Raw genomic sequence first — 12440 nt, forward strand, 5'->3', positions numbered from 1 at the left:
GTGGGAAACCACGGAAAACCACTTCGAGGATGGCTGAGGTGGGAATCGAATCCACCTCTACTCAGTTGACCTCCCGAGGCTGAGTGGATCCCTTCCAGGCCTCGTACCACTTTTCAAATTTTGTAGCAGAACCGGGAATCGAACCCGGGCCTCCGGGGATGGCAGCTAATCACACTAACCACTACACCACAGAGGCGGACACACAATAAACTACCTGTATAAATTCATCTGGCTTCAAGTATTCGAGAGATGTTGGGTTTATTATTTAACATAGGCTGGAAGACTTGAGTGTGTGCAGCCTGCTGCTTTATCCGCATGAGTATGACGAAGAAAGGGAGAAGGAAAACTATAATAGTTTTGTCTGTCAGATCAATTGGAAGGCCAGTCTGTGCAAGTGTGGGGTATTTGCTGTCTTCAATTTGTTGCATAGCGTTATTCTTAAGGTTGTAGAAGTGCATTGCTTCTTAGTTGGTGTCTGAGTGCATAAATACAAGAGACCAGTTTCTGTATATTAACCCTCTCAGTGCCGTGCGTATTTGTTAGATAATTAGCCAAGAGTGCCACCCACTTTTCGTCCGATTTGCAACTGTCTAGAAAAAATTTCATCACAGTAATTTATACCCATTCTCAGTGAAAATTTTTTCTATTATATGAAAGGAATGTAACCACACCTGGGCGACTGGAGGGGGACATTGATGATGATGATGATGATGATGATGATGATAAAAGGAATGTCTCTTTGAATTAAAGGCACTTTATACCTAAAAACATTTATAGTTAAAATTAAAATAAGTCATGAATTAAAAAATTAAAAATTCCGTTAATGAAAATCCACATTTTAAGGCAAATATGTAGTTCTAAAAATCAGTACGACACAGTAACTGATGGTATTTCTTGTAGTACACCCTCTTGACTGTTGCTTTGGATAAAGTTATGTTATTTGGAGTGACAATATGTCATAAAATTCAAAATATAATCTGTAGGTTCAGCATTATGAGGAGGGGCATGTTTTGGTCCACGTAACTCGAAAGGGTGAGATGGTTGGTATGGAAAATCACTAACAGGGGTAACTTCACTGAATAATATCAGTGTGTGTTATTATTAATACCAATATTACTGTGGAAATCTTCGTTACTTTCCGATTTATCTCTAACCGCGGCAATTGGCAGTGTTCCACCTTACAAAATCGTTTTCAGAATCACTCTCGCTGATGATAACCTCACTAGAAGTGTTTTCAACTCTCTTATGAAGTCCAGTTCATTTTTTGCCTCTACATAATCATCATTCCCTAAACTATGTATGTAATCAGTTAGATCATCATAGTTTGTAAATACGTAGTTATGTACCGGTAAGTTTGCCATCTCTGTTGACATGCGCAAGGTGCGGACAAGACCTCAACATTTTAAAATATTCATCACACGGAAACAAATAATTTTATGCAGCACTTAGTGGTAAATTTGGAGACTACGCGCCTTCCTTGATAAGAATATACTGATGTGCTACCATCTAACGGATAAGGAAGAACTACGACGGTTTCTAAACGAGTCTGCATGAGGGATGAAATATCATTCCTGGCACTTTCGGCGAGTTCACAGAGGAATGAAAAATCATCCCTTGGCCTTCAAAGAGCTAGCTAAATATTCTCTCTCTCTCTCTCTCTCTCTCTCTCTCTCTCTCTCTCTCTCTCTCGTTCTCCTCAACCTGATGGTTGGTAGGTAGCATGACTGTCCTCGTCCAGCGACCTTCTATCCTGAGCCAACTGCTTGATTAGTTGATATGGACGTTGCTCTTTAATGCCATCGAGGAAACCTGCTCTTGGTCGTCCTCTTCTAGTCTTTCCTTCCAGTTTTGTCCTCTTCTAGTCTTTCCTTCCAGTTTCCCTTCAAGCAGTGTGGTGCACCATGATGAATGCTAGAGTAAATGACCTGTATCAAAGTTTACAAACAAACCACCTTTCCATTACTTCACAATCCTTATATTTAGGATACAAACATTATACAGATGTTAAATATTGGGGCATGTTTTGCTTAAACATAGTAAGCATCATCAGCCAGAAAAACATAACCCTGAAATTAGGTCAGTGCCCTTAACCTGGTTTCATAAAGTAGAATTGTTCACTAAGGTCCAATAGTTCACAATAGTAAAATCTGAATCAACCATAAAAACTAGTCAATAAATTTATTTATTTATTTATTTATTTATTTATTTATTTATTTATTTATTTATTTATTTATTTATTTATTTATTTATTTATTTATTTATTTATTTATTTATTTATTTATTTATTTATTTATTTATTTATTTATTTATTTATTTATTTATTTATTTATTTATTTATTTATTTATTTATTTATTTATTTATTTATTTATTTATTTATTTATTTATTTATTTATTTATTTATTTATTTATTTATTTATTTATTTATTTATTTATTTATTTATTTATTTATTTATTTATTTATTTATTTATTTATTTATTTATTTATTTATTTATTTATTTATTTATTTATTTATTTATTTATTTATTTATTTATTTATTTATTTATTTATTTATTTATTTATTTATTTATTTATTTATTTATTTATTTATTTATTTATTTATTTATTTATTTATTTATTTATTTATTTATTTATTTATTTATTTATTTATTTATTTATTTATTTATTTATTTATTTATTTATTTATTTATTTATTTATTTATTTATTTATTTATTTATTTATTTATTTATTTATTTATTTATTTATTTATTTATTTATTTATTTATTTATTTATTTATTTATTTATTTATTTATTTATTTATTTATTTATTTATTTATTTATTTATTTATTTATTTATTTATTTATTTATTTATTTATTTATTTATTTATTTATTTATTTATTTATTTATTTATTTATTTATTTATTTATTTATTTATTTATTTATTTATTTATTTATTTATTTATTTATTTATTTATTTATTTATTTATTTATTTATTTATTTATTTATTTATTTATTTATTTATTTATTTATTTATTTATTTATTTATTTATTTATTTATTTATTTATTTATTTATTTATTTATTTATTTATTTATTTATTTATTTATTTATTTATTTATTTATTTATTTATTTATTTATTTATTTATTTATTTATTTATTTATTTATTTATTTATTTATTTATTTATTTATTTATTTATTTATTTATTTATTTATTTATTTATTTATTTATTTATTTATTTATTTATTTATTTATTTATTTATTTATTTATTTATTTATTTATTTATTTATTTATTTATTTATTTATTTATTTATTTATTTATTTATTTATTTATTTATTTATTTATTTATTTATTTATTTATTTATTTATTTATTTATTTATTTATTTATTTATTTATTTATTTATTTATTTATTTATTTATTTATTTATTTATTTATTTATTTATTTATTTATTTATTTATTTATTTATTTATTTATTTATTTATTTATTTATTTATTTATTTATTTATTTATTTATTTATTTATTTATTTATTTATTTATTTATTTATTTATTTATTTATTTATTTATTTATTTATTTATTTATTTATTTATTTATTTATTTATTTATTTATTTATTTATTTATTTGTAAACGTAAAAAGAAGGCTTATCAGAAATGGCTCCAAACAAGGGCCGAGCAGATGAAAGAAACAGAGCGAAACAAATAGTTGTTGAATCCAAAAAGAAGTCATGGGAAGATTTTGGTAATAACCTGGAAAGGCTAGGTCAAGCAGCAGGGAAACCTTTCTGGACAGTAATAAAGAATCTTAGGAAGGGAGGGAAAAAGGAAATGAACAGTGTTTTGAGTAATTCAGGTGAACTCATAACAGATCCCAGGGAATCACTGGAGAGGTGGAGGGAATATTTTGAACATCTTCTCAATGTAAAAGGAAATCATCATGGTGGTGTTGCAAACAGTCAAGCTCATGGGGAGGAGGAAAATGATGTTGGTGAAATTATGCTTGAGGAAGTGGAAAGGATAGTAAATAAACTCCATTGTCATAAGACAGCAGGAATAGATGAAATTAGACCTGAAATGGTGAAGTATAGTGGGAAGGCAGGGATGAAATGGCTTCATAAAGTAGTCAAATTAGCGTGGAGTGTTGGTAAGGTACCTTCAGATTGGACAAAAGCAGTAATTGCACCTATCTATAAGCAAGGGAACAGGAAGGATTGCAACAACTATCGAGGTATCTCATTGATTAGTATACCAGGCAAAGTATTCACAGGCATCTTGGAAGGAAGGGTGCGATCAGTCGTTGAGAGGAAGTTGGATGAAAACCAGTGTGGTTTCAGACCACAGAGAGGCTGTCAGGATCAGATTTTCAATATGCGCCAGGTAATTGAAAAATGCTACGAGAGGAATAGGCAGCTGTGTTTATGTTTCGTAGATCTAGAGAAAGCATACGACAGGGTACCGAGGGAAAGGATGTTCGCTATACTGGGGGACTATGGAATTAAAGGTAGATTATTAAAATCAATCAAAGGCATTTATGTTGACAATTGGGCTTCAGTGAGAATTGATGGTAGAATGAGTTCTTGGTTCAGGGTACTTACAGGAGTTAGACAAGGCTGTAATCTTTCACCTTTGCTGTTTGTAGTTTACATGGATCGTATGCTGAAAGGTATAAAATGGCAGGGAGGGATTCAGTTAGGTGGAAATGTAGTAAGCAGCCTGGCCTATGCTGACGACTTGGTCTTAATGGCAGACTGTGCCGAAAGCCTGCGGTCTAACATCTTGGAACTTGAAAATAGGTGCAATGAGTATGGTATGAAAATTAGCCTCTCGAAGACTAAATTGATGTCAGTAGGTAAGAAATCCAACAGAATTGAATGTCAGATTGGTGATACAAAGCTAGAACAGGTCGATAATTTCAAGTATTTAGGTTGTGTGTTTTCCCAGGATGGTAATATAGTAAGTGAGATTGAATCAAGGTGTAGTAAAGCTAATGCAGTGAGCTCGCAGTTGCGATCAGCAGTATTCTGTAAGAAGGAAGTCAGCTCCCAGACGAAACTATCTTTACATCGGTCTGTTTTCAGACCAACTTTGCTTTATGGGAGCGAAAGCTGGGTGGACTCAGGATATCTTATTCATAAGTTAGAAGTAACAGACATGAAAGTAGCAAGAATGATTGCTGGTACAAACAGGTGGGAACAATGGCAGGAGGGAACTCGGAATGAGGAGATAAAGGCTAATTTAGGAATGAACTCGATGGATGAAGCTGTACGCATAAACCGGCTTCGGTGGTGGGGTCATATGAGGCAAATGGAGGAGGATAGGTTACCGAGGAGAATAATGGACTCTGTTATGGAGGGTAAGAGAAGTAGAGGGAGACCAAGACGACGATGGTTAGACTCTGTTTCTAACGATTTAAAGATAAGAGGTATAGAACTAAATGAGGCCACAACACTAGTTGCAAATCGAGGATTGTGGCGACGTTTAGTAAATTCTCAGAGGCTTGCAGACTGAACGCTGAAAGGCATAACAGTCTATAATGATAATGTATGTATGTATGTATGTATGTATGTATGTATTTATTTATTTATTTATTTATTTACCATTTTCAAGATGTAATGGATAATCCATTATTACCTGTTGATAATAAGTGAATAATAAATTTGTTGCATTCATTAGTATTGTTATCGTAGAAATTAATTATATTTTAATATTTAATAGTAGGTAGTAATATTTTGATTTTTTTTTAAAGGTGCTGATATCAAAGAGATGCAGAACAATACCTATGCTATGATAGCACGAGGCGGCTTGTTAAAAAATTGGGGCCGTGTCGCACAGTGTAAGAAACCAGTTATTGCCGCTGTGAATGGATATGCTGTAAGTCCATACCATTAATTCATGGAGAGAGCTAATAAACACACTACCACAGACTAAATAACTACTAAATCGGTGAACACATTACTGACAAGGTGCTCCTCACACTGCACATTCCCTGTGCCCGGGCATTTCCGGAGCAACTTAATGCTAAAGAGCATGCATAGAATCAAACTAGCCCTAATAATGTTTTCTGGTGTGGTATGACCTCTGGGAAGGGGCACACAGTGAAACACCTACACCAGTGATGCTTTATTATTATTATTATTATTATTTTTTTTTTTTTTTACAGAACAGACAGCAAAGGTACTCCTTCCACCCTGTCAACAACCATGCGTACTAGCTGCAGTTTATTTTCCATGGGCCCTCCCCATCCATTTACCACATGGTTCAGGAGTACCTCTGGCGTCAACCTCAGACATTACAGACCTACTGTATGGTCCAGCAAGTATTCTTGCCTTTGCATTATGTACCCTTGGCCAGTTGGCAGTAATGTCTTTGATTATTAAAAGCTTAGAATAGTATTCACAAAAAATTGTTATATATTCAATTATGATAAGCCACATCACATAAAAGTGTTAAGGTATTAGCTCCATTTGAGTATTGTTAGTAAATCTATGACTCTGAATGCACATTGAACTTTGAAGCTTGAAATACTGTTTAGCGAATGCTAATGCGAGAAAACTTGTGACCCATCCACAACGCTCAGCCAGGCAAACACAAGTTTTGTCGGGACACATGTGCATTGTGTAATTAAATAAGAAAGATAGGAACAAGTGCAACAGGTTTATCTCAATGACACTGATTCGCAACCTGCCAGCTGGAATTGGCGGACATGTTGGTAAACAGAAGGAAGGAGCTTTGGCAACACATTGGTTCTACAATTGTGCATACTGTTGCAAAGTTGTATTAATGGAGCTGTGATGATCTGAGGTGTAAAGGGGAAATATTATCAAGCTCGTTGTTTTAATGTACTAATTGTTGAGAATTAATTTAAAACTGATTAAAAATCACTATGGGTCATCTGGTGGTGCTTACTGTATTAATCTATAATGTCCAAGGGTTCATCATTATGAAGTACTCTTAACATAGCATGTTGGGATGCACAATTAGGCATGTAAGCAATCATTTTCTTTTTTGCCCGTATTGATGGATGTAACTCACTTTAATCAAAAGATTACATTCAAATTACAGGTAAAGTAACGTGACAGCTGGTCCAGGTATCACACAGTGGCCTCGAAGGATATCCCCATTTAACCCCTTAAGGACGGATGCAAACTCACTTTAAGAACATTGGGATATCCTTCAAATATTCCATCTTTGAAGAATGATCATTTTGATTTCTTAGCTGTTTTATGAACTACATACTATGGATCAGCAACAGACAATGATATACATGTTACTCTCATAAGGCTTAATATGTTCCAGACAAAATAATGTATTCATGGTCCAGTTGTAACTATTGTTTTTTAGTATTTCAACAACCATTATTAGGTTGTTTTGCTTGTAATTTGAACATAATCTTTTGATTATTTTTAAAATGTCTGTTATTTTGTATGATGCAAACTGTACACAATTGGAACATTCTTATCAAGATTTTTAAATTAGTCTATTCTCATTACTTAAGAAGACTAGTGTCAAGTGAAAATCCAAGAATTTTAATGTGGACTAAAGTGTTTCACAATGTATTTGTACTTTTAGCTCAGGGTTTACAAATCCTGTTTTATTTAATGATTGTGTCCTTATTTTAGTTCAGCTTGTACAAGTGAATAACTGAAGATGACAAACAGTCGAAATTAGTCCCATGCGTAAAAAATAAAATGTATCAGTCAGGCATGTTGGCAAATAAGTTACTTGCTGGAGTGTTTTCTATCATTTGGGAATAACAATCTTCAGCCACTGATTCCTAGAACAGTAACACTTGATGTCTTGTGTATGTTTCCAAGATATTGTTTAGAAAGGCATTTTTGTATAAAGCATGGTATTTGAATTGTCAGTTTATTGAGAATGTTAGTACTGGAGGGCAATTTTAATCGTAACAACATTGATATTATGTACTGCCCGCTCTCCTCCACCCAGGCATTCGAGGATATGAACAACTATCAGGACTGCCAACAAGTGGCGATACTACCTGCGTGAGCCATAGATTGTTTGACTGGGGACAGCGCCAGCTCTACTCTCACGCTTACTTCACTACTCTCTGCTGCTGCCTGTTCCCTTGCTAGCCACCAAACATTGCACGGCTCAATGACATTGATATAATACTCCTGTTATACCAATCATACTTAGTCTGTGATTTTTGCTATAGGTCTACTTTTCATTCTAGTACTCAGATGTTGAAGGTTCAGGTGATATTAGATATTCTTCCCTCTCAGATTATCTTCTAAATATTAATTAAGATATCATTTTTTTTTTCTAGCTTGGTGGTGGATGCGAGCTTTCCATGATGTGTGACATTATCTATGCAGGAGAGAAGGCCAAATTTGGCCAGCCAGAAATTGCTATCGGTACCATCCCAGGTGCTGGAGGTACTCAAAGGTTGACTCGAGTTGTTGGAAAGTCAAAAGCTATGGAAATGTGCCTTACAGGCAATCAAGTGACAGCCCAAGAAGCTGAAAAAATGGGTCAGTATCATTTTATAAGCATGTGGTAGAATTATTCAAGGCATTTATGCTGCAAAGGAGCACAGAATATTAATATTAAATACTTCTATGGAAGCAGTAGTTAACTTCCTGATAGTTTGGTGATAATTATCATTAGTGAATATTAAGACTCTTAACTGTTGCCACTATTGAATACTGGTATGTTTTTTGTTCTGGTGACCCTCTGCTTGTCATGTAATATATGTTCCAATTACTTTCATTTATCTAATGGGGTAGCACTTCTTGAGACCGAACACATTTCGACTTAGGAAGCACTTCAAAGTCACTTAGCAAGATTTTATAGAAGATTATTGCATTTTGAACTTAAACAAATTGGAACAAGATGGGGCTATAACTCAATTTTGTAATATGTTGGCTTTAGTTTGAATCATGGGACAATAATAATAATAATAATAATAATAATTATTATTATTATTATTATAACACAATACCAACACCACCATTATTCATAAGTACATATTCATTAAAGACTGTTATGAATTTATGTATTCAGTCTGCAAGTCTCTGAGAATTTACTAAACACCTCCACCACACTCAATATGTAACAAGCTCAGTGGCCTTGTTTAGTTCCATACCCCTTATCTGTAAATCATTAGAAAGTGAGTCTAGCCATCATCGTCTTTGTCTCCCTCTACTTCTCTTACCCTCCATGACTGATTCATAATTCTCCTAGGTAACTTATCCTCGTCCATTTGCCTCATATGACCCCACCACCAAAGCCAGTTTATGTGTACCGTTTCATCCATTGAGTTCATTCCTAACAGCTTGTATCTCCTCATTCTGAGTACCTTCCTGTCATTGTTGCCATTTCTTTGTACCAGTGACCATTCTTGCTACTTTCATGTCTGCTACTTCTAATTTATGAATAAGATATATTGAGTCCACCCAGATTGCACTCCCATGTAGCAAGGTTGGTGTGAAAATAGACCATTGTAATGATAGTTTCATCTTAGAGCTGACTTCTTTCTTACAGAATAGTGTTGATCGCAACTACGAGCTCACTGCATTAGCTTTGCTGCACCTCAATTCAATCTCACTTTATACTACCATTCTGGAAAATGATTTGCCTGTTCCAGCTTTGTATTCCCAACCTGACATTCACTTCTCTTAGGTTTCTTCCCTACTAACATCACTTTAGACTTGAAAATACTAATTTTCATGTCATACTCGCTTCATTTATTTTCACATTCTTAGATATTATAAGGGGCAGTCAAATGAAAACCAAACACCCCGCTACGATGTGACCGTGGAATGGTTTTATTTAAAACTAATTACCAAGAGTGTTAATATACAGTATTTATCCCACTAGAAGACAAGACGATCAATTCCAGTTTTGTAGAACGAGGTAGGTCGCTGATGGATCTACAACCACATCCACTCTTGCACCTCCTCTTCGGAATGGAAGCAGACGTCCACGAATGTCTTTCTTCAGATTGCCAAAAATTTGAAAATCACCTCGTGGTACCGCTGCAGATGATTTAGACGTGATGCCATTCTATCAATCTTTTGTCCCTCCATCAGTTGATGCATAACCCACTGCGCACAAATTTTGCGGAAATGCAAGTTATCTTTGATAGTGGCATGTAAGGAGCCATGGCTAATGCTGACCTGAACACAAATTTCTTCCCCCATGATTCATTGGTTTTCCCAGATAAGGTCAAACCACACTTCTCTGCTCATCTTTTGTTTGCCTCCATTTCTACAGCTGGACGAACACACTAGACCAGTCTGCACACCAACCAAGACATAACCCAACAACTGCATACCCCTGTGAGTTGTCGCTATGCAGTTCTCCTACCACAGCGATGGCAATATCGATACGTAACAACAGGTCTGTCATCTTCCATGTGGAATGTGTGTTATGGCAGGTGTTCTGTTTTCATTCAATTGCCCCTTATAGATAGCAAGTTTTCAGAATGTTCTGACATCAAGATCAAGCCAGCGGCATAGGCCAAACCGCTTTCTACATTTTCACCTGTCCGAATCCCTCCCTGCTACTTTATACCTTTCAGTAGATCGTGTAAATTATGAACAACAAAGCTGAAAGATCGCAGCCTTGTCTAAGCCCTGTGGGTACCTTGAACCATGAACTCATTCTACCATTAGTTCTCACTGCAGCCTAATTGTCAACATGAATTCCTTTTATTGATTTTCTATCCTAAATCCTTTAGTAGACTAACATCTTTTCTCTTGGTGCTCTGTCATATACCTTCTCTAGATCTACGAAACATAAACATAACTCTCTGTTTCTCTCATACCATTTTTCATTTACCTGGTGCATTCTGAAAATCTGATCCTGACAGCTTGTCTGTAGTCTGAAACCACACTGGTTTGTTTTCATCCAACTTACTCTCAATCACTAATTGCACCCTCTCTTTTAAAATGCTAGTGCTTGCTTGCCTGATGTATTGGACAGTGAAATATCTTCAGAGTTTTTACATTACTTCCCATTCCCTTGCTTATAGATATCGGATGTCTGGTAGTGAGACAAAGTCTTTCATAGTGCATTGGCACTGCTTGTGGCTTCAAGTAGCCTACGCAGTGGCCTCCACGGTATGCACTAGCCATGCGTCTTGGTAGGTGTGCTAGGTACCAACTGATGAGCCCAACCTCACACATGGGGGCGAAACGCTGGCAACCAGGAATGAGTTAGGTGGAAAATTTATAATGTCCAATAACGGACCATTTATATTGGTATTATAAATTTACTCATTCGGGACAAATATTTCAGATTCCCTATGAGAATCAACATGGGTATCATTCGTAAGATTCTTCGCCAACACCAGAGCTCAAACTCTTCCTTTTGTTTGCCTGTTTCAGCATCCAGCTCTCACATCCGTACATGAACAGTGTGAATATAATCGCATTGACAGATCTGTACTTGGTTGCCAAACTGATGTCTCTGCTCTTCCAGATCGGGGACATAGTCATCATAGCGATACATCCAAGCAAACTCCGTCTTTTGATATCAGGACCGCAGTCTCTACTTTGACTGATTTTGGCTCCTAAGAAGATGAAATCCCCCACTCTCTCTATCTCTTCCCCATTTAGTTTTAGACAAACTGTACCACACTCATCTGTAGTCATAACTTTGGTCTTTTTAGTATTGAGATAGAGGCCCATTTTTTCACTTTCATCATTGAGGCAGGAAATTAAAAGCTGCAGATCTTCTATTTCTTCTAGCAAGGTTGTATCATCATCATATGTCAAATTGTTTATAGTTCTTCCTCCAATCTTCACACCAATGTCGATTTCCTCTATATTTAATTTCTGCATAATTATTTCTGCATACAGATTGAAAAGAAATCTTGAAAGAATGCAGCCTTGACGGACACCCTTTTCAAATTTTAACCATTCAGTGTTGCCATCTGGTGTGCAAACTGCTGCCTCTTGTTCTGTATAAAGTGAACATATCAACTGAGTCAGATGTAAATGTACCCTAAGTCCAGGATGGCTTCCCATAGTCTGTCATGTTCGACACAGTTAAAAAGGCTTTTCTGTAGTCAATAAAACACATGTAGACTGTTTTCTGGTATTCACGTGCTTTCTCCACGATCCCTACAGATTAGCAATATGATCGTGGGTGCCACGACCTCGACGGAAACCAGCTTGAACATCAGGTAACTGAGCTTTAAGGATGGGTGTAAGGCGTTTCTAACTTCGGTAGCGTGTGGAATCAAAGCTACAGTACGATAATTAGAGCAGTCACTTTCTTAGCCAATGGGATAAAGATTGATCTTTTCCATCCCTTTGGCCAGGTGGTGGTTTGCCATATCTTCTGGCACAGAGCAGTGATGGCTGCCAAAGGGACAGAGGCTTTAGCAATTCAGCTGGGATACAATTGAAACCAGGAGCTTTATTATCTGGTAACGGTTTCAGTGCCCATTCCACTTCTTCCTGCAGGATATCAGGTTCTAATTCAT

The 12440-nt window shown here is 34.5% G+C and overlaps 1 protein-coding gene across 1 annotated transcript in view; it reads left to right on the top strand.

Annotated features, from left to right (window-relative positions):
* Positions 1 to 12440, top strand: part of Echs1 (Enoyl-CoA hydratase, short chain 1) — a 98018-nt gene that overhangs the window by 52935 nt on the left and 32643 nt on the right. Inside the window, exons 3-4 of the mRNA XM_068228305.1 lie at positions 5733 to 5857; positions 8274 to 8478. Coding sequence (XP_068084406.1) covers positions 5733 to 5857; positions 8274 to 8478 — 330 coding nt within the window. The remainder of the gene's footprint in view (positions 1 to 5732; positions 5858 to 8273; positions 8479 to 12440) is intronic.

This window comes from Anabrus simplex, chromosome 6, assembly GCF_040414725.1.
Source record: "Anabrus simplex isolate iqAnaSimp1 chromosome 6, ASM4041472v1, whole genome shotgun sequence".
Classification (NCBI taxonomy): domain Eukaryota; kingdom Metazoa; phylum Arthropoda; class Insecta; order Orthoptera; family Tettigoniidae; genus Anabrus; species Anabrus simplex.